The 17,054-nt window shown below is 48.5% G+C and overlaps 7 protein-coding genes and 1 non-coding gene across 8 annotated transcripts; 6 read left to right on the top strand and 2 right to left on the bottom strand.

Moving 5' to 3' along the window:
• Positions 1–252: 252 nt before the first annotated feature.
• AO090003001337 (replication factor C subunit 3) lies at positions 253–1,658 on the top strand (the record flags this gene model as incomplete). Its single annotated transcript, XM_001820347.3, has 5 exons — positions 253–386; positions 442–529; positions 581–755; positions 810–1,196; positions 1,246–1,658. 5 exons carry the CDS (start codon positions 253–255, stop codon positions 1,656–1,658), a joined length of 1,197 nt encoding a protein of 398 aa, XP_001820399.1.
• Positions 1,659–2,793: 1,135 nt separating this feature from the next.
• Positions 2,794–4,221, top strand: AO090003001336 (uncharacterized protein; the record flags this gene model as incomplete). The annotated part of the gene is made up of 1 exon (XM_001820346.1): positions 2,794–4,221. The coding sequence occupies one exon, from the start codon at positions 2,794–2,796 to the stop codon at positions 4,219–4,221; it is 1,428 nt and encodes a 475-aa protein (XP_001820398.1).
• Positions 4,222–4,883: 662 nt separating this feature from the next.
• AO090003001335 (uncharacterized protein) lies at positions 4,884–6,733 on the bottom strand (the record flags this gene model as incomplete). Its single annotated transcript, XM_023235278.1, has 2 exons — positions 4,884–5,988; positions 6,090–6,733. The coding sequence occupies 2 exons, from the start codon at positions 6,731–6,733 to the stop codon at positions 4,884–4,886; spliced, it is 1,749 nt and encodes a 582-aa protein (XP_023090312.1).
• Positions 6,734–9,849: 3,116 nt separating this feature from the next.
• On the top strand, positions 9,850–10,689 carry AO090003001333 (uncharacterized protein; the record flags this gene model as incomplete). The annotated part of the gene is made up of 1 exon (XM_001820344.1): positions 9,850–10,689. The coding sequence occupies one exon, from the start codon at positions 9,850–9,852 to the stop codon at positions 10,687–10,689; it is 840 nt and encodes a 279-aa protein (XP_001820396.1).
• Positions 10,690–11,700: 1,011 nt separating this feature from the next.
• AO090003t00017 lies at positions 11,701–11,784 on the bottom strand. The gene has a single exon. It is a non-coding gene; the product is annotated as a tRNA-Lys (tRNA).
• Positions 11,785–12,152: 368 nt separating this feature from the next.
• On the top strand, positions 12,153–12,854 carry AO090003001332 (putative flavoprotein; the record flags this gene model as incomplete). The annotated part of the gene is made up of 1 exon (XM_023235277.1): positions 12,153–12,854. One exon carries the CDS (start codon positions 12,153–12,155, stop codon positions 12,852–12,854), a length of 702 nt encoding a protein of 233 aa, XP_023090311.1.
• Positions 12,855–13,247: 393 nt separating this feature from the next.
• AO090003001331 (DUF3431 domain-containing protein) lies at positions 13,248–14,223 on the top strand (the record flags this gene model as incomplete). Its single annotated transcript, XM_001820342.3, has 2 exons — positions 13,248–13,600; positions 13,653–14,223. The coding sequence occupies 2 exons, from the start codon at positions 13,248–13,250 to the stop codon at positions 14,221–14,223; spliced, it is 924 nt and encodes a 307-aa protein (XP_001820394.3).
• Positions 14,224–14,896: 673 nt separating this feature from the next.
• cwc27 (putative peptidyl-prolyl cis-trans isomerase) lies at positions 14,897–16,534 on the top strand (the record flags this gene model as incomplete). The annotated part of the gene is made up of 1 exon (XM_023235276.1): positions 14,897–16,534. One exon carries the CDS (start codon positions 14,897–14,899, stop codon positions 16,532–16,534), a length of 1,638 nt encoding a protein of 545 aa, XP_023090310.1.
• Between the last annotated feature and the right edge of the window lie 520 nt (positions 16,535–17,054).

The raw sequence follows: 17,054 nt of genomic DNA, 5'->3' as shown, positions 1-17,054 counted from the left end.
GTAGCGTCGAAGGTCGTTGATGGCGGTGCTGCCAGACGGCGGGAGGTGCATGTCATCACCTATAGGGCTGAGCTCCTGAAGCAATGAAATGATTTTCCGGCGCCGAACCTCTTTACGCGCGGGTGTGTTTTGACGCGTCTTGCTTCAGCCAGCAGCTTTGCAAATTTCATATCGTCTTCTATTTACGTGATAATATTTATTTTAATCCCCTGAAGACCCAACTAAAGTCTCTAGTGAATCTATCCCGGGAAAATGTCCGATCACGAAGATGAAATGGACGTAGATGCTCCGTCCAAGAGCATTCAATTCAATTCCGATAATACCAGTGGGAAAGCTAAGAGAGTTGCGTCAGACCTGCCTGTTGAGGCTCAAGATAATCTGCCATGGTAGGCATCAATTTCAAAGTCATATCATAAGAACTATCTCCCTGATTCGTTCTAGGGTTGAGAAGTACCGACCAAACACTCTTGACGACGTCTCCGGTCACCAAGACATCTTAGCCACGATTAACAGATTCGTCGATGCGAATGTATGCGCCGAGAATCCATGACCGTTGCCACCTCACTAATCTCTGCAATAGCGACTACCGCATCTTCTTCTATATGGGCCTCCGGGAACTGGCAAAACCTCTACAATCCTTGCGCTCGCAAGGCGGATATACGGGAGCAAAAACATGCGCCAGATGGTGCTCGAACTGAATGCTAGTGACGACCGAGGCATTGACGTTGTCCGAGAACAGATTAAGACCTTTGCAAGTTTGTGCCCCGGAAGGGAACCACTCCATTCGGCAATAAACTGACATAGTATAGGCACGAAACAGATCTTCTCCATGGCCCCCCAACCGACCTCTGGTGGATCGTCACTCGCATCGTACAAGTTGATCATCCTTGACGAAGCAGACGCCATGACTGCGACCGCGCAAATGGCCCTCCGTCGGATTATGGAGAAATATACCGCCAACACGAGATTCTGCATTATTGCCAATTATACCCATAAACTATCGCCCGCTCTGCTGTCCCGTTGCACCCGGTTCCGCTTTAGCCCATTGAAGGAGCAGGACATCAGGTCACTAGTCGACCTGGTCATTGAGAAGGAAGAGGTAAAAATCCAGCCAGAGGCCGTGGACAGCTTGGTCAAATTAAGTAAGGGCGACATGCGTCGCGCCCTGAACGTGCTACAAGCCTGCCATGCAAGCAGTAAGTGCAACCAAAACAATTCTGCGCACCGAATTCTAATGTTATATAGGCATACCGCTCCCTGTCAAGAATGCACCGAAAGACCAACCCCGTCCCGAGCCGGAACTGATCACAAATGGAACGATTTATGACTGCATAGCCGCACCGCACCCCGCTGACATTCAAGAGATTATGACTACTCTTCTTGCTACTAGCGACGTCACTTCATGCCTCAGCACCGTGAATACCTTGAAATCCAACAAAGGCTTGGCCTTGGCTGATATCCTTGCGGCTCTGGGTGAACAACTGCAGCAGTTAGAAGTCCCTGCACAAACGAGAATCACCTGGCTGGAAGGACTCGCTGAAATAGAATTCCGACTTGCCGGCGGAGGCTCTGAAGCCATCCAAACCGGTGGTCTGGTTGGAGTTGTACGAAATGGATGCGAGCTTATGGGGGATAAGGGCGTTTCCATGGCGAGTTAGCTTCGTTATGTTCCTGTTACTTATTGCATTTTCACACCACACCACATGTCATCAAAACTACTCTTGTGATGTGTTCATGTCGGAGTTTGGGAGGGTTTTGGAATTTGGCATCTGCATCCGTCCTTAGTTACAACCAACCAGCTAATTTTGCGCTGAAACGATGAGAAAGTTAAGCGAAGGTGACATCTCTGAGTTTAAACTCGTATTGGCCTGATGGCAAAAATCATCACCATCACACGGTCAATGCTAAATTAGCTGCATGACGGCCCTATCTGCGGAGCAACAGGGACTGGTCAATAGTCCTGGAGAATTGAGGGGTCGGCCTAGATGACTCTCGGGCCTACTTAGTATTGGCCCCGTGTCACAACAAGCCCTAGTTTACCTCCAACTACCTTGGTAAAAACAAATGACCCAGAAAAGAGGGCTTATCTGATCCTGATCAGTAACGATGGAATCTTATCAGTAATGGCAACTCTTTGTATGACTCATGACACTAAAGGATCAACAGGAAAAACAAAGAAGAATCCCCGCGGAGACCTGATAGACCGTCTCCGAGTATCTAAGGCTGATCTTGGCACCGCGGACTTGGCCGATATACTCCGATAACGACTTGTCGAGACCCTGGAAGTCAAAGCCGACACCTCACTCCACTTTCTGCACGTTAATCCAATGGCCCATTATCTTCAAGCAATAGAACTGTCAATTAGCTAATAATTTTCCGTATGCCCCACTCCCATATGTTACCCTGTTTGTCCAGTCGGAGGACCTAAGCTAGGAACTACTAGTGCTTCTTTCCCTCCGACAGACCAGTCAACACCTTCCTCCAATCCCGGCACCATTACAGGTTCATTCGGCATTGACCGCCGTAGAAACTTGCCCATTCAGGGTATATCAAAAGAGGGGAAATGGCATGGTTAAGTTTTTCACTCGATACGACCCCTCCGTCAGTGCAGGGGTCATAATGATCACAGAACCTTCTCTATGGTGGATGTGAAGACCCTAACGAGTATAATAAAGAACCACTGGTCCCCCACCCCGCTCCTTCACTTCCCTCCAGAAGCACCTACCCCCAAATTGCTACTACAAGATTCAGGCTACTACGAGGTAGTAAGTCGTAAGGAATCACATACCAACAATGCGGTCTTCCATCCAGCCCACCAGCCTCCTACTGGCCTTGACGGCCTTGGACCTCGCTGCCGCAGAGAGAGTCCTAGGCGCATACATCTTCGCCCGCCATGGAGACCGCACGCCCAAAGTGCTAGGAAACACACGGCTCACCGACCTCGGATACAGCGAGGTCTACCAAGCCGGCAGCTACTACCACGACCGGTACATCGACGCCAGCTCCTCGCTGCAGATCGAGGGCATCAGCTCCAACATCGTGAACCTGAAGCAAGTCACCGCGTCCTCACCGTCAGACGCCGTCCTCCAGAACTCCGGCGTAGCCTTCTTGCAAGGCATCTACCCCCCGGTAGGGTCCTCAGCAAACGAGACCCTAGCCAACGGCACGACCATCACCTCCCCGTTGGGCGGCTACCAGCTCATCCCGCTCAGCCTGGTCTCCACGGGCACAAACAGCGAAGACAACACCTGGCTACAGGACGCAACAGGCTGCAACAACGCCAAAGTCAGCAGTAACAGCTACTACAGCTCGACGCTGTACAACGACCTCTTCGACAGCACCAAGGACTTCTACCAGTCCCTCTCGTCCATGCTAGACGGCGCCTTCGCAAAGGACAAAATGAGCTTCAAACAAGCCTACACCATCTACGACTACCTCAACGTCGCCAGCATCCACAACACAACCAACACCCCCACAACCGAACAACTAGAGCAACTCTTCCTCCTCGCCAATATCGAACAATACAACCTCGCCTACAACACCTCCGACACCGTCCGTGCAATTGCAGGCTCCCAACTCGCCGGCGAAATGCTCCAGGGTCTCAACGAAACCATCACCTCCAAGGGTGCAACCAAACTCAACATCCAGTTCGGTTCCTACGGAACCTTCCTCTCTTACTTCGGGCTTGCGCAGCTCCCCGCCGCTGATGTCAATTTCACCGGTATCCCGGACTATGCGTCGTCCATGTCCTGGGAGCTGGTTACCGATTCCACTGCAGATGGATTCCCCGATGCATCGGAGATTAATGTGCGTTTTGTCTTCCACAACGGTACCATTACCGGGTCCAACGATGCGCCCAAGGAGTTCCCCCTGTACGGCCAGTCGAGTGCCACGATCCCGTGGTCGAAGTTCGTCGAGGAGACGAAGAAGATTGCCGTCACCGATACGGAGGAGTGGTGTAAGGTTTGTGGAAACACGGATGGTAAGTGTGCGTCGTATAATTCTGATGGCTCGGGATCCGATTCCGCCGGTGCCACGTTGAAGAGTGGTGGTGGTGGTGTGTCTAGACCTGTGGCGGGTGTTATTGGTGCCATGGTTACTCTGGCTGTTATCTTTGGTTTGGAGGCGCTGTTCCTGCTTGTCGGTGGTTTTACCATCACTAAGAAGCGGAAGGGTGGAGCTGATGGGGTTACTTCTGATGTTACGGAGAATAAGGCCTAGAGTTTGGTGGTGAGGTCTGAAAATGGTTAATGGGTTTCGTGAAGGAAGTCAGTTTGTGGTTTTGTGATGGATGACTTATGGTCGTTATGTTATAATGCTGTCTGATGTTGCCGGCAACTGATTAAGATGCATAATATGAGAAATGAAAGTAATGTGCTCAAACAAGAATTCAACAAAGATAAAGCTCGCCATATGCTTGTCCATATATACCCATCTCAATATGTCAAAATAAACCTGTGAGAGAAATACAACATCCACAAACCAGATATTATCCTATAAACCTCCTCCGTCAACCATGCCCTAACTCTTCTGCATCCCCAACGAGGCTCGTCGAGACTTGAACCACCTCGGCGTAAGATATTAAGCGACGTATTGACTGATGTACCAGGGTAGCTGTACGATTCCAGCAATGAGCCCGAAGCGATTACGGTACAACCTCGGACTTTGCCTCAAGAGGTCAAGCTTTCTTGAAGGGTCCATTTCTGGGATCTCAGGCTTTGGGCCCAGCAATTGCCTTAACCTGGACGCATTTTCCAGTTCCCAGAAGTTGACAAGCTCATGAAGAGAGACACTGAGGCCTTTATTTGTCTCCATGAGATATTGCACTGTCTCTTGATGTTCAACCCTTATATAACTCTTGTATACCCGCGATCGATGAATTGTCATTGTAGAGTTGCAGTATTGTGTCGTGGATATGAAGTAACCGCTTGGATAGCCCAAGGAATGCCAGTACTCGAACCCAGGAGGCTCTCTAACAGGGTTGCGTATAGTGTCTTGTCGGCGGGGCTCAAATCAGCGAGCCATTTTAGGGCTGCTAGGAGGGCAGTGTTCAAAATATTGGTTTGGGACCATCCCTTGATGTAAGTAATCTCCATGTGTTGACCCTGGGCAAAGCCTTCCAGGTATGGCTCTACTACGCGCAGTAATTCGACATTGCCAGTATCATATATCGATTCGATAATGCATGCCAGGATATGTGTGAACTGGAATTTGTCGAGGACCAACCTTGAATATTGGAGGATCTTATAACGCAAATATCCGACATATTGCGTATAGATGACCCAGTGAAAGACCGAGAAGTAGCATGCAGAAGGAGTGAAGTGGCCCGTTCCACTGATATAGACCGGGAGTTGGTTTTGCTGGTCTTGGAGGGGACTGAGTCCTTGGATGCAGAGGACTGCATGATCAAGCTCATCAAAGAAACGGAATATTGAAGCATCTCGAGCTTCTTTCTGGCAGTATCCCAGTAATGGTGGCAATTTCTTCAAAAGATTCCAGCGGAGCCTGGTGGAGTGGAAAGAGTACAAGCCGAAGAACTTGATCTCGGCGAGAACAATCTGGCTCATAGCGTCAACAATATCGAGCCCTTCGCATGCTTCCATGATATCCAATATGTGATACGTCTGTAGAGAATCAAATACTGAGCGGTGGATGAAGGTGACATGCTCAATATCGAGGGGTTTCGTAAGCAAATGTCCTCTGTAAGGTAAGGGTTTTATCTCAATAAGGCCTCTCGATTGATCATTAAGTCTTGCTCGGGCCTGAGTTTTACGAGTTTTCATGTCAGACTCAATTAACTCGCAACCACTCAGCTCAGCGTGCATAGCAAACATGGTGTTCATCTCATAGTCAGACAAGAAGCTGTATCTGAGGAGAGTCATTGGTGTCATTCCCAGCTCGGCCAACTTTCCAACCACCGCAAATGTTCGATACACTGAAATACGGTCAAGTGGATTGGCCCAGGTAAGCAAGTGTTCAATCAGTACTCTATTTCCCGTGGCATCCTCTGTATTCTTCTCAACAGATGTTCGAGTTTATTGTCGTATTTTAGAGACCCTCTTAATGACTTCAGAACCAGAGCGACACACAGGACTCCATCAGCTCTATCAACTATCTCGTTTACTAACTTTTGCTTGGCCTGAGCCGCTGACTTGATGTAGCTGCATATCTCGAATCCCTTCAGTCGATGGATGACAAAATTCTCAATGTCGTGTCGAGTCAATTCGTGGAGCTTAAGTCGCTTCTCGTCCTCGAAAGCAGTGCGGAATATTTCATAGTTCCTAGACGAGATGCAAAGCTTCAGATCAAGCGGGGCCACATCGACCCAGCCCAGGAGCAAGTTCACCATATCATGGTAATCTTGTTGACAGGTTTCCAAGCATTCATCAAGACCATCAACAAAGAAACAGAGCCGGTACTTCTCATAGAGCTCCTTATTGTGCAAGAGAGTGTTTAAAGCCACACGGATATCCTTTTGAGAAAATCGAAACTGCAACGGGACTCTCCAATCGCTTCTGATAGACTCTTCCCATTGTTCCGGGAAGACAATTGGTGTGAATTCCGGGCATTGTTTCAGAGTATCGTGCACAATACCATACAAAAGGCCATCCATTGTCTTTTCTGCTTCCACCCCTGGCCTCCAAAAAAAGAACCGTACAAGCACTAAGCGCTTCCTTTCAGCCCATTGCTCAAGCCCATTTATAGTGTGCTTATGGGTAGACAGAAACTTCATCAAAGTGGACTTTCCAGATCCGAGCTTTCCAGATATGTGGAAGACTCCTGTTCCTTCTCGAAGCCATTGATTGGGATGCGGGTTTCCGCAAGTGCTTGGCTAGGTACATTCAATCACTCTTGTAGGAGTGCACTGACATCGGAGCTAACTGAAGACTTGAGATCAGCATGCAAGCTGTCCAGCTTTGTAGTGAAGCAAAGCCCTCAAAGCTTTCTTCAGCTAGGCTCTGGAAGAGTTGTTTGAGCTCCGATCTATATCACGAAAATGTTAAATTTTATCGTCAGATGAGACGAAGGTAAGTGGGGTTTAACCTGTCCAGAGTCTCTAGCTGTACGGTTAACTGATGCCGACATTCCTTCAATCTATCCAACAATTGACGCTTTTCCTTTTCATGCAGTCTGTCAGTGAAAACTGCCCGCAAAACCGCACGTTTCGATTTCGGGTCGTTTGGAATACTCCTCCGAATAAGATGGAGGAGTTCTTTTGATAATGCCCCACATTCTGCTGCCAGTCTGTGTAGAGAGTTCTCTTCCGATCTTGTTGCACCGAGGGTGCTAGAGGACCGTAACTTGGAAGACCAAGCTTCTATCTCTTTGGCCACCAGTGTAAGCGTTACATTTTCTTCCGTGGTCCCAGTTGTTGAATAGTATATCTCGCGAGATCCACTGAGCCGTTTGGTGCTAAAATTGACAAATTGAAGGACAGCTGTTGCTATGCTGAGGGCGAGACGGGTCCATGTTGCGGCCCGTTTGCTTCGGTCCTCTCTTGTTAGCAAGAGTATTGATATCAGAAGAAAGAAACTGCCTCATAATGCGGGAGCACCTGAAGGAGTAAGCTCGGTGGGACTTGCTCATCATAGCGGGGCTCAGCCTTGCCCTCTGTTGGCAGTAAGCAAGTACCTCATGTTAATCCACCACCTGACAGAGGCGCGATAATCTTCAATTATGTGCGCTATATATCATTTTATCGAACTATCAATTAGAGCCTAATAGTTTATAATATAATTAGCTTCCCCACTTCTGATTGGACGCACTCAAGCTCAATCGGCCATGGAGTCTAGACTATCCTACGTTCATTCCAACGAGGATACATCATGGGTAAACGACGAAGTAAGACGGAGTAATACATATAAGCAAGCTGGTGTATTCCTCGGAATAAGCTGTAAATAGTTGCCCACACAGGGTGAGTGAAATTCTCACGCCTACATCCTAGGTAAGTACTGCAGGGTCCACGGAGCTTCAATGGTTGATCTCCTTTCACTACTGGAAAGGGGGAGCACGAAGAGGAAGACGTATCGAGAAGCATCTATTGGGCTTACCGAAAACTATATATTAAAAACAGTAAAGAGGGTCAAAAAGCAAAGCAAAACACGGATGGACCAAAGCAAGCAATATCAAAACGGGGGGGGGGGGGGGGGAATGCACAAACAAACAAAAACATATAGCATACAAAACATGTAATCGATGCAAAGATGTAGGTACAGTAATAACAGTGGCATCTCCTCTAAGAAATCAACATACGATTGTCAAAAGGTCACAGCCAGCAAGTAAGACAGGACGGAGACTAAGTTGCTGCCAGCAGCACACTCAGCACAGCATCATCTCCTCTTGGCAGGCAACTTCTGGCAGCATTGCTCTTGACCCAGACTGATTTATGTGCGTCAAAGGCAAGTACCTACATGTGGGGAACACTATGAGCACCATTCAACGCCTACGTCTTTCGCCTTTTGCACGCGCCTGTGTCTCACGTCTTTCATTGGCTTCCCTCTTCTGCCTCCTCTCCTCTTACATCCACTCTTGTTGGAATGCCGCATGAGGTCTGTTTTCACAGCTGGTTAGCTATGTTCCTGTTTCTAGCTGAAGAAATAAAGATTATCATCCATACCCATACAAAGCATGGGTACTCCAGGCTTCTCTTGCTTTACGCCAGGTTGAGCTAACTTCATCAATTCGGTCTATGTGGGTTTGAAGTGATCTTTCACTATGGTAAGGATTCGGAGGGTGATATTTGTCTAGAAACCCCTGCCGTGCACGATAATGCCTAAAGGAGCATTGATCAGTCAGTAAGCTAAGCCTAACACGAAATGTGGATGGCAAAGTAAGAACAGATGGACAGTTTTGAAAAGAAACGAAGTAGCAGCACGGCCAACTTACGCCTCAGCGGACCTATTCCATTTAGCAGCTGGGACCACCAATTGCTCGTGTCTCGCAGGATTGATCTTCGTGGTTCTGGTAATAGGATCATCGTACATTCCAGTCCTTTTTGGTTGCATTTCTGGCCTTCTCGCACTGGTCGCTATACGCTTTTGAATGCTCTCCATTCTCGATATCACGATTATTGTAGGCATCGTAGTCACGCTCTTGGCGTTTCGTCCAGCGTGGCATTATGTGCACATAAAAGAGAGGTTGGGTTGCTATATCTATAGGAGTCAAGTGTTTATGAAAGATACTCGGCTTGAGTTTGTAAGTATAGAGAGGAGAGTAGGGTTTGAGGGGATGTATATAGGCATCCCACTGCCAAAAAAAAAAGTACAATATGCTCTATCCTGCTGACATGATGAGTCTAGACGTTGTCGCTGCCCTTGATGATGGTATTTGTCAACGCGCCGGGAGATAGTTTTGGTATTGGCCACAGGCGCTCCTAGCAAACTAGTTGGTATCCTAATTAAAGCTCTTCATTCAATAAAAGGGGCTTAAGCTAATATTCATTATGGTCCATAGACCAGCAAACAAAGCCGCCTGGACTCGTTTAAGGCAACACAAGTGAGAGTCTAATTTGTCATGGACACTGAGCTTGCCCTTGCAGCCCTCTCGAACATTACAGTGCTTGTATGTAGTGAGTCACTGGTGCTACTGATGATCCCTGAAGCCATGCAACAGGTACACATGAAATTGGCCAGGATAAGCAAACCATAGCTTGTGTCGGCGGGACCTTGCAGCGGCTGCCGCTCCGCATAAGATTTGGTCGTAGCACGACATTCAATTCAAAGAGCTAGATCCTTCCAGAGTCAAGTAAGTCTCGAGCGGCGTTTCAAAGAGCGGGGCTTGGCGCTTAAATGTCACCTAAATTACGTCTTCCTCTCGTTTTCGAGATGCTTTGATCCCAACTCTCTGAAAATGGAATCCGTCACGCTAGAGGCCTTGCCTGCAGAGATCAAAACTGCCATTTTATATGCAATCACAGATCTTGCCTCCTTGAATGCTGTAGTTCATGCCTCTCCCTCCTTCCACGCGTTGTATCTATCACAGCGAAAACAACTACTATCAACTGTCCTTGAAAGATGCCTCCAACTACCTGTCATGGTCGATGCGGTCGCTGCGTTGATCGCCTTACGCGGGTGGCAGGAAAGATGCAAAGCCCCAAAGGCTGCTCTAGAGGCAGCTGATGAGTTTCTGAGCAAATACATTCCCCTGCGTTCAATGCTGGCACCCCCATACTCCTATTCTGCCTATGAACACCTAGATCAGGAGTTGGACGTTTATCAATCATTTGCCTCTTTGACGGAAGATGATCTAATTGAAATGGCTCGACTTCATACTATGGTGGAGTTCATCTTAAAAGAGATGGTCCACTCATTCCTCGAGCTTAGGCCAGATACGCAAAAGCCAAAGGAGGAGAATGTTGCATTATCACCACCAGAAACATTTCGGATGCAGCGAGCTCTCTACCGGCTAGAAATTTACCGGCTCTTATTCAGTACCCGGGGGCTTCCATGGTTTGAAGAGCAAGATCGGCTTAGCGATATATATGTCAACTCTGATGACCAATGGAATCTCTTCCTCAGTTTGTTCACACCATGGGAAATGGAAGAAATCCGATGTGCCGCGATGTATATCTTTCGCGTATATGAAGAACTGCCGGGGGCGACTGAATTTGATGATTGGTGTGAGCTCTTTCCCGGTGAGAATGAAGAACCATTATCTCATCTTTATGACCATGGTATAAACTCCGACTAGGAGGAATCTAAAATGTGATGGTGCTAACTTGGTTGGTCTAGAGATCGATGATGAACACAGAGAGAATTACGTTTCCCTGGGGCTGGGGTTTCTCTATCACTCGATACACGTGTCTAGCATAACCTGCCGGGAAGAACGTTTGCTCAAACAGAAGGCCATACTCCGTGGCACTTTGAGCCGTGCAGTGTACTTTATAGTTGATGCTCTAGATACAATTCCTCAGTACGAGTATGGCTGGGACTTCGGTGATGAAGGTACGGATGGCAAGACCTTCCTATCAGATGCGGACTGGAATAGTCCCAATTTGGCTTGGACGTGGTGTTTAATAAATTCCCCGCATGAAGATGCATCCATAGAGCTTTGGAGAGATCTCAGTAACCCATTACGCAAATGGGGATTCTTATTTTGGGATGAACACCGATTGAAAGAGTGGTCTCTGAGTCCGGAAATGATAAGAGAAATACAAAATTCTCCCGTGGATAAGCCAAGTGGCAGGCCATATCCATTTGGTTGGACCTGACGGAGATATATAAGATATTACCCTCAAGTACCAATCCCATGCCAACATAAAACAGACCTAGCTTAGATTACATATGACACACCTAAAGCGACATGTTCATATGTAACTGTCATCCACTATCACAGACAGCAGGTGCGTGAATCGATCCCCCTCTTAGCCTCCCTTATCCTTACCCTCTTCAGATACACTCTCTTATTTTCCCTCTAGGCATAATGGTAGGTGAGTTTATATGATGCCCGCTGTGTCGCGGGCTCTTCGTTGTTTCATCGATATCGCCTTCCTACAAAATCATGGTATAGGTTGATTGCAGTCATATGAACAGAATGAACGAAGTCTAAAAGGAATCCCAGTGACAGCAAGATTGGGGAAACTTCAATCGATCTAAACACCAACGGTTTAAAGAAATCGAGTATTTTGCTAAGACGATGAGTGGCAAACAGGGCTAAGATAGCTTTGCTTTACCATCGAGAAAAACAAAAAGCAAAAAGAGAAGCCGAACGCGGGGGTCGAACCCGCAACCTTGAGATACCGTGATGACTAAGAGTCTCACGCTCTACCGATTGAGCTAGCCCGGCCACTTGTTGAAGAGCGCTTCATGTTTTGGCTATATAACCCAGTGTTAAGTAGAATTCTACTATTCTCGGCTATATGAAGTTATTTCATGGATCATACTCCATCGCAGGCCAGCAAACTTATTGTTAACGTAAGTTATTCAACAGTTTTACTAAGTATAGATGACTTAAGAGAATGAAAGGACGTAAATTAAACTTATTCTTTCTGGGAGAGCATCTCGAGTCAAACATGATTTTCTATAGTTAACTCTGCACAATAGCCGCTAGCGCAGACCTACAGGATTGGATTAGAAATATATAACCATCCCGGTAGCTTACCGATTACATCAACCTTCTCCCGACTAGACTTGCACAGTACGCATTCCAGTATCATGGCAACAGAAAAGTCACCAGCAGCAGAGATTGCCGCGTCACTCAACGATGGCAAGGTACATTTACTTCTGGCTGCAACGGGGTCTGTTGCCACAATAAAGCTGCCGCTCATCATTGCGGCGTTCGCAGACCATCCGAATATCTCAATTCGGGTGATTCTCACCAAAGCTGCCGCTGAGTTCCTTCATGCTCAATCTGAGGAACAACCTTCGGTAGAATCACTCTCTTCGCTTCCTAACGTCGACTCGGTCCTCCATGACGAGGATGAATGGACCCAGCCCTGGACTCGAGGATCAGACATACTACACATCACCCTCCGTAGATGGGCTCATTTACTAGTTATCGCTCCACTGAGCGCGAATTCACTGGCGAAAGTGGTCCACGGGATGTCTGACAATCTACTTACGAGCGTTGTACGCGCATGGGACACGACCGGGTTGATTGATGGGAGAAAGAAACGGATACTTGTCGCGCCCGCGATGAATACAGCGATGTGGATGCATCCTGTGACAGCGCAACAGATCCGCGTACTGCAAGAAGATTGGGGTATTAAAGAAGTCGATGGGAATGAGCAAGGCTGGTTTGAAGTCCTCCGGCCCATTGAGAAATCGCTGGCGTGTGGTGATGTGGGGTCCGGCGGGATGATGGAATGGAGGGAGATCGTGAAGATCGTTAAGCAGAGATTGGGTCTTTCTGCTTGAGTTTAGTATACATGCCGCCTCTCTATGTTGTGATATTCGGAATGTAAAATTCTTCGAGGTCTAGCCACGGTCCCAAGTGGTAATTCCCCTTAACTACACTTCTCGACTCAATGTTACATCACCAGTCTCGTGCTCGGAAAAGTGCTCCTGCAAATGGTACGCTGGGGCTATCCAGAATTTACTCCGTGCACTTCATTGGGTGTCGGTAAGAAAGCATGAATCACTAATTCTCAACCCTTGACAAAGGACTATGGTCCCTGCTCCCACTTTCACCAGAAGCGCATTCACTTAATCATTGTCATGGCACCCGGCGACTGGACACTTGAATTCTAGCTGAACAGCTACTTGCACTTAGATCGAGTCGCAATGAACGAGGCCTAAATCGAGCTCAGGATGCGCCAAATCGAGCGTCTTAGCATCGCGGTTCTGCTGCTTTGCTCCATTGTGTGGCTCGCGAAACGCTTCAGCAACCCGTCCTTGGAGGTTCACCAAGTATCTCGTTGGCACAATGGGGTCAAATTGGGATACACAACGCCTATACCAACTCCCACCACTTCCCAAAATACCCTAACCACTAGAAGAAGGCGACCAAGTATTACTGACCTGACGCCCTCACGGCATAGGGGAGCCGGGTCGTCTAACAATCCTGAACACCCCAAGATCAAGATAACAGCAATCGATCGCGTTATTGTTGTTGGGAAGACGAAAGAGGATGATACGGACTGGGTAGGAAAGGAGTTGCCCACGTAAGACATATACTCTGGATGTATAGCCAGCTGGGCTAACGTATCAACACAGCTGGCTGCACGCGATCTATGCAGTGGATGACCCAGAAGCACCCCTCCATGTAGCCAAGAACAAAGGGAAAGAAGCCAATGTCTACCTGCAATACATAATCGACAATTATGATGACCTTCCCTCCACCATCGTCTTCCTCCATAGCCACCGGGATGGCTATCCAAAAGCCTGGCACACGGAATTCTCCGACCACAGCAATGTACGTACTGTCCGGATGTTGCAGACCGATTTCGTCCAGCGCAACGGTTACGCCAACCTGCGCTGTAACCCCAATCCGGGCTGTCCTGACGAGATCCGTCCATTTCGTGGATTAAGCGACGAAGAGCACCTGCCGGAGCAAGTATTCCCTGAAGCCTGGAAGACGTTCTTCAACAATACCGATGTCCCAGAGGTCATCGCGACCCCATGCTGCGCGCAGTTTGCGGTGTCGAGAACGCAGGTGCTACAGCGCCCATTAAGCAGTTATGTGCGGTATCACAAATGGCTTATGGAGACCGAATTACCAGACGACGTCAGTGGACGGGTCATGGAGTATATGTGGCATATAATTTTCGGGCAGGATCCCGTCTAGTAGGTCTCTCGTCCTGTTGTATAAGCTCCTCTTGACTGACTTGCCGTACAGTTGCCCTGACATGGACCAATGTTACGAAGATGTTTACGGTACTTTTGTTTAGCAATTGCCATTTTAAAAATATACTCTTTTTAGAATAAACGGAAAAAGCTTGAAACAAGCATGATATCATCCGTTGGCAGTGATTGGATAGCATATCAATCCATTCTACACAACTGTTAAGCAGGACTAGCTCAATATTTTCGCCATGAAAACCAGTAACATAAAATACAGACATTGAATTTAAAGCACATACAACACAACTCAATAATATCTCGTATACATGTAGAAACTAAAATGGTAAATGTCCATTAGCACTTGTGTAGACAGAGCGGCCGTGACATGACGTGACCACATTAAATCTACAATCGAATGAATTTTCCCCGAAAGGCTTCAACATCCGCCGAACACGCCCTCTCCCTCAACCACAACCTCCCTCCCTCCAAACCCCACGCAACCCTTACTCCGTGGAGGTCTCCCAATTATGAAAATCACACACAATAACCTCACCATCTAACTCATCATACTCCCGCTCACCCGAGGGCATCACCCGTCGCGGAGCTCCAACAAACGCGCGAACCCTCAAACCCAACCCAACCAAACCACAGATTAACCAACCACCCAAACCTCCAAAATGTCCGCCCATTACGCAACAGAACCAAACCCCACAGCCTCAGCAACCATAAACACAACCTTCGGCCCCCTCCACATCTCCCTCTTCGCAACACAAACCCCCCTAACATGCCGGAACTTCCTCCAACACTGCCAGGACGGCTACTACACTGACACGATCTTCCACCGCGTGGTGCCCGGCTTCATCATCCAGGGCGGCGACCCGACGGGCACAGGTTCAGGGGGTACATCGATCTACGAGGACCCTGAGTTCGAATACGACCCGGAGGCGCGGGACCCGAACGAGAAGGTCGTGCTCCGCGATGAGCTGCACAGTCGGTTGCGGTATAACCGGCGCGGGCTGGTGGGGATGGCGAAGAGCGAGGACGGGAGTTACGGAAGTCAGTTCTTCATTACGTTGGGGAATACGGAGCGGGAGTTGAACGGCCAGTGTACGCTTTTCGGGCGCATTGAAGGTGATAGTATTTACAATATGGTGAAGATTGCAGAGGCGGAGAGGGTAGAGGGGACGGAACGACCCGTATACCCTGTGAAGATCACATCCTGTGAGATCGGGGAGTTAGGACCGCTAGCAGGAAAGATCAAGAAGCGGCAGATCACTGCGACGCGAACCGCAAAGACAGAAGACAAGCCGGCGCCGAAAAAGAAGAAGAAGAATAAGGGAGGCAAGACACTCCTGAGTTTCGGCGACGACGGCGACGGCGACGAAGATATGCCCATTCGACCCGCGAAACCGAAGTTCAACTCCAGTCTCGTGACAGACACAAACATCCCCGAATCCCACAAACCAGCCCAAGAACCGGCGAAACCAACAAAGAAACGCCCGCGCTCTCCCTCCCCAGAGCCCACAAAACATCGCCCCAAAACCCCCGAACCAGAGACCCAGCTCCCCCTCCCCAAACCCGAATCGCCAGACCGCTCCCCCTCACCAGCACCAGCACCAAAGCAATCCTTCCTCTCGCGCACCAATGCCGAAATCGAGAATCTCAAGGCTTCTATGCGCAGAACAGCTCACACCGGCCCGGCAGATACAGGGCACAAAAAATCCGCCCTGGAAGCCATGATCCCCGAGACGGCCATCCGCGGCCGCAAACGCCCTCCACCGGGCACATCGGCCTCAACTAACGGCTCAAACGGGATAACGGGCTTCAGCAGCTCAGCGGACAACGAGACACTTAAACTCTTCAATGCGTTCAAGGCCAAGCTTGAAAGTGCCGATTCAACGTCCGCATCCACGCACAAGACCACATCCCAGGATACCAAGCCTTCCACTGAGACGCAGGAAGCGGATGACGAGGAGGCCCAGCTCTGCGATCTTCACTTTATCGCGAATTGCCAATCTTGTAAATCATGGGATGATGATCAGACCGCAGAGGGCGGGAAGGCTGGTGCTGCGGCGGAGGATGAGGAGGGCTGGTTGACGCATGAGTTGCGCTTTGGTAAGGATACGCTGGGTAAGGATTTGAATTGGAAACGGGAGCATCAGGATGCGGACTCGCTTATGGTGATTGATCCGCGAGAGAAGGAGAAGGAATATGTTGGAGGGAAGCGGAGAGGGCTTGAAAGAGATCGGGAACGAGATAGGAAGCGCGAGCGTGCAGGTAACCTGGAATGGGATAAGGCACGGAGAGGGAAATAATCTACTGTATATGATTGACTACGGATGTACTTTGGAACCATAGAACAGTCTTCGTGCCATGATGTACATCTATATATCTCGAATCATTGTTTAGCTTTGCAGGAGACTACGTACAAAGTCAACAACAGTGAAGGCATTTTGATGCCTCGTGGAAAAACAATGCATGTACATCAATAAGCATAGAAAATCAGGTCATAGCTGGAAGCTCAGTCATAAATATGTACTCAAGTCATTAAACAAGTGATAAGGATGATTAGAACGAGATCATGAGAGAGATCCTCATGGCGCACCGTGGCCACGGGTAAGTATCCCAACAGCGGTATATAAATGACACTCCACGTGGGACTCTTTCCCATGCTCATATCTCCCCTTACTTTTTTTTTGTTGTCCCGCCGATTCCTAACGCCCTTATTCCTAGTGTTATCCACATATGTCGAAATAGAAGACCGGACTCAAGTCAGACACCGATCGACTCACAATCCAAGAAGACGGATCTGCAAGAACCACCGCCTTTATTGGA

This window comes from Aspergillus oryzae, chromosome 2 (assembly GCF_000184455.2).
Source record: "Aspergillus oryzae RIB40 DNA, chromosome 2".
Taxonomy (NCBI): Eukaryota; Fungi; Ascomycota; class Eurotiomycetes; order Eurotiales; family Aspergillaceae; genus Aspergillus; species Aspergillus oryzae.
Note: the sequence above shows the minus strand (reverse complement) of the source record. Positions and strands in the feature narration are given on the sequence as shown.